Below are 4,761 nucleotides of genomic sequence, written 5' to 3' on the forward strand. Positions count from 1 at the left end.
CGTCATGCATACATATGCGCTCATTTCACGCCTCGTGTTAATGGCTTCATACAGGCACTTGTGATGCGGGGTGCCAGATAAAAGGGGGGTTTTGGGTGGGAAAGTGGAGCCACAGCAAACACGGGCGGGCATGAAAATTAATGATATTTTAATGTAAAAACAATACCAGCCACTTAAGCCGCATTCAGTATCAATGGCACTGCAAGTGTGAGTGTGAGTGACTGCGTGTGTGCCAGTGTGTGTGTGTTTATATAGGCTGGTGTGGGTTTAAGAATTTCAATTTCCAGCCAGAACTCGTGAGCTGAAAATCTAAGCCCGAAAAGCTGAAGAGCAACCCCGAAACAGAGCACACACACTCGCAATTTCCCCCATTTTTTGACTGCCTGGATTTGCGTTTTTATTTTTGCACTGATACCACGGCGTATACGCAATGCTACGCTCGTATTAAACTCAACGTAGTTTCGATCCGCAAAATACCATGTTGAACTACCGACTGAACGTTCTTCAAAAATCAAATTATTACTGTGCAGTTTTCTTCTTTGGCCTTTTTATTTTAGTACATACCATTCTTGCATTCCCTTGTATCCAGTAAATATGAAATATGGCCGTGGCGGAGGGAAAAAAGGTGGCTGAAATATACATTTCAAGGCTGTAATTGTTTGCTCTGGGACTTCCCCTTACCCCTCATAGCCCCGCCCCTTATTTCCCCCGACATTTTTTTGACGCAGCTTTGTTTGCCAGCCCGAGTCCTTTGTTGGATGAAATTGAAGTTGAAGCTTTGTGCAGTTTTATCTGAGTATGGCCTACGGGAAAACCTTTCTGCACAGGCACGGGCAAAATGAAAAATATACAAAATTAATAAACATAAATACGAGGCAAAGAATATATGTAAAATAGAGATAGTGCTGCAAAAGGTATGCCAATCACGAATGGGAATGGAAATGCAAATAACAAGGTGGCGTTTTCAAAGAATGCAGCTGATTGTGAATCGATATATATTTGCTATATTATTTCCAGCCACATTATTATCATTATTTCTCCTTTTCCTCTCCCATTTGCCTGTCATACCTGTTTGAACCTGGGCTGTTTGAAATCACTGCCATTTGACAAAGGCTCTCTGCTCCTCAGCCGCCAGTTGGCAACCCAATCATCGGAATTCCTTTTTAATAAAGTCCCAACTCCGTTGGCGCCTGTCGCCTGTCGCCTTGAGGCCTCTTTGAGGTGGAAACTTTGCCAAATCAGGACATGAGTTGGCTGCCAAGCAAACTTCGCCCGGGAGCATAAGTGTAATTAAATTTACGCATCCCCTGCCATCTCTCCATACTCATCTTGAGCACCTGCCCGCGAGTCTCGTACACCGCAAAAAAAAGGATCAACCAATAGGCTGCAAAAGAGATTGCGATGGGGCAAAAAAGAAAAGCAACCAAATATATATATATTTACATTAAAATGTTTAAATATTGTAAATATATGCAGCATAGTATTTTTGGTTATATTTCTCTATACCTAGTCTTTGTTTTGCGACAAGTAAAATCTCAGTTGTTGCTGTTTGTGTGTAGATGGTTTCTAGGTGTCTTCTCCAGTCTGGCACCTCATTTTTATTTTATTTTATTTTTTCCTTTTTTTTTCTTGAAGAGGCCTCAAAGAGCGCTTTGATTTTCACACGCCGATAAAATCAAAGGCTCGCAAGACAGACAGCCAGATTTACGGATTAAGGGTGCGATTTCGGATCGATTCTGGGACAAGGACGAGGACGAAGACGAGGGTCTGGCAGTTGTCCTGCTCCAGAGATTTTGCGCTAATTCACTTTGGCGCGAGTAACCAAATTAATTGCTGACAGTTTTCGCCGAGCCCCGCTGCCAATACGTGATTTCGATGTGCCTCATATTTATTTCGCCACAGAAGGCGGCGCAGAGCAAAAGCCAAAGCCAAAGGCAGTGGCAGTGGCACAGTGGCAGTGGTTGTGGCAAGAATATATATGCGCATAAATTACGAACTAGGGGATTCCGGCTGCTTGGCTGACTGGCTGCCTGGCTGCCCAACGATTCAATTATATGGCCCCGATGGCTAATCGGCCATTGCGATTGACTTCGTTTAGGATGATGAGATGCGATGCGATGAACCCCGAGTCACTTTTGCCGTCTGCGGAGGACAGGTGAAACGACCACGACATGGAGCCATTTGGCATCCGGGATCGGAATCGGGATCGGGAGTCACGATGCCCAGACGAAATCCCCTTTGAAGTGGACAACTGGTTTCAATTTGCTTCGAATTTATGGCTAACTTTTCCACACGCTGCCACTGACAGGCTACACACGAAAAGTTTTTTGGGCAACGGAAAATGGAGGTACACAAACCGAAACCGAAAAAGCCGAAAAACCGAAAAAGCCGGAAAACCATTCGCATTGAAAATGCTTTGCGGCCGTGTCAAAAACATTCGCCAACTGCAATCGAATGGATCGAAAAGGTAATTGTAATTAATTTGCCAGAGCAACTGAAACTGATAACCAGAAACCGACAACCGAAAATGGCAACAAAGCCGTAATCCAAACGCCACATTGATGTGTGCACTGATGTGCCGAGATTGTTGGAGTGCCAATCGATTTCGACAAAGTCTATTTGGTTTTCATTTGGTTAAAACTAAATGGAAGTGCATGCAATGCGAGTTTGGAAACTACGCTTTCATTAATCAACTAAACACATCAGTCTTAAGTGGATCATGCGAAATTCGTTTGGTATTCAGGCACGATAACAATGCAAATGTATAAATGGAAAGTTACTAGACCTATCTGCTATCCATTTTCGCTTCGAATTTGTCACAGCAACAGGGGGCGGTGAAAGGGAAAAAACACCTCCAAATCCAATTCGAAATCGAAATCCTAATAGGCATCCCGCTGGCGGAGTCGCCGATTGCGCTCCTTTTTGTCCAGATAGGTGGTCAGTGAGGACTTGTTGGGCACCGTGACCAGGACGGGCAGCAGCTGATGGCATCGCTGCATCACGTTGCGCAGCCTCTTCACCGTATCGTAATCGATGATGACGATGCCGATATTGGATCGCCTGTACACCGTGAGAAAGAACTGCTCCACATCCTCCTGCTGCGTTTCTGTGGAATGCACATAAGTCAGTGTGCAGTTCAGTGTGCAGTTCAGTGTGCAGTTCAGTGTTTTCAGTTCAAAACGCACCGCTTTCCACCATCATATAGTTGCGGAATCGATCCTTCTGATAGCCAACGCCAGCGAGCAGGAAACCCAAGGTCACCTCCTAGTGATTAGTATACAGTGAAAATGAGTGATTACAGAGAAATTAGTGGCTAACCCACAGGAGAAGCCATGACCGCAATTCGCAGGATATTAGGATCGTCTATGAACTGAACCAATTGGAATTCGCTGTCGCTCACATCGCTATCGCTGGCCGATTTTCCACCTGCCTCGGCCAGCATTTTCTCCTCCTGCTTTTCCGTGATGTTCTTCTTACCGGACTTTCGACTGGCTTCCATTTTGATGTACTTTTTGTTTTGCGTCTCTGCTCCCCCTGCTCTGCTTAAAAAAAAAAATAGAAAATTTGAAAAATTTGACAGAATATGAAGGGCTTAAAGGATTATACACCAAGCTTGACTAATTTATTAAACATTTTAATTTGGTTTGAAGAAGCGAGCTCTCCCCTCATTTCGATTTCCCAATCGAATCCAAGGAGTTGAGAGCCACACTGATGAGCTTTTGAGTGGCTGCCTTCCGCCTCTGCGGTGTTTTATTTTTACAACTTTTTAATGAGTTTTCAATAAAGTAAATTCGGGCAGCTCAAGTCGTAAGCCGCAGCAGACTCAATCTCAATCGCACATCTGAACTTTTTTGGGTGACAAAATTAGGTTTTTATTTGCGTTTTATTTTAATTTTTCAGCTTGGGCGCTTGGCTTTGGCTCTCGACTCTCGGGGGCCAAATTTGCGAAGCCCAAAATGAAAATTCAATTATGACATGAGCTTACATATTTTTCAGCCAGTCGCTGTGTGTGTGTGAAAATACTAAATGTGTTTTTAAAAGACTTTGTGCCCTGGGAAATATCTTTTGTCCTAATATCGGCTCATAATTACTTAATAACGCACTGAACTGTGAGCTGCTGTAATGCACTTAGCTCACTTAATACGTCAGTTTTGATGTGGTTGCCATTCAAAAGTGTTCACAATGCTGGCGTGCAGTGAATGGGGAGTTGTTTTATGGCAAAATGCCATAAGCCCTTCTCAATGGGAGCAAGCACACAACTTAAAGGTAAATACATATATACATATGAATGCAAATCCCTGGCACATCCGACAATAGGCGAATTATAGCGTTTGATGTGAGTAATGCGTTAACAGCCAGGCAAGATAAGGCCAAATACGGAAAACTGAATACTGAATACTGCCAATACATATGTATACATATCCATCTATGTTCGAACCGACATCGGAATGCCAAGAGATATGTGCAGTTGGTTTGGCCCGGCAAAAACGCAAAAATGCCACATTTCCCGCATGCTTTCCGTTTTCCGGCTGCCAGTCTGTCAGAAATCAAAACTCCATTGAATTCAGTTGAATTCAGTCGGTGCAAACAGTGAGCAAAATGATTTTTTCATACAACTCTTTACTTAGCTTCTCATGTTATTGGATATTAGCCCCGCATTTGTTTTTTTTTTTTTTAAAAAAGGGAAATGCCAGTGGCTTCACTGATTCAAAACTTGGGCAGTTTGTGGCTTGATTAGGTGAGTTTCTTGTGCATTTTAGG

General features: G+C 43.4%; 1 protein-coding gene across 2 annotated transcripts; it reads right to left on the bottom strand.

The window, feature by feature from the left end:
- Positions 1-2,708: 2,708 nt before the first annotated feature.
- LOC122624635 (V-type proton ATPase subunit F) lies at positions 2,709-3,593 on the bottom strand. 2 transcript variants are annotated; one of them, XM_043804294.1, is made up of 3 exons: positions 3,323-3,593; positions 3,186-3,264; positions 2,709-3,106 (listed from the first exon to the last, which is right to left on the bottom strand). In XM_043804294.1, the coding sequence occupies exons 1-3, from the start codon at positions 3,497-3,499 to the stop codon at positions 2,880-2,882; spliced, it is 483 nt and encodes a 160-aa protein (XP_043660229.1). In that variant the 5' UTR covers positions 3,500-3,593; the 3' UTR covers positions 2,709-2,879. The 2 variants fall into 2 exon arrangements, with proteins under 2 accessions (XP_043660229.1, XP_043660230.1); XM_043804295.1 differs by having other exon boundaries at positions 3,319-3,379.
- Between the last annotated feature and the right edge of the window lie 1,168 nt (positions 3,594-4,761).

The sequence above is a fragment of the Drosophila teissieri genome, chromosome X (assembly GCF_016746235.2).
Source record: "Drosophila teissieri strain GT53w chromosome X, Prin_Dtei_1.1, whole genome shotgun sequence".
In the NCBI taxonomy this organism is placed as follows: domain Eukaryota; kingdom Metazoa; phylum Arthropoda; class Insecta; order Diptera; family Drosophilidae; genus Drosophila; species Drosophila teissieri.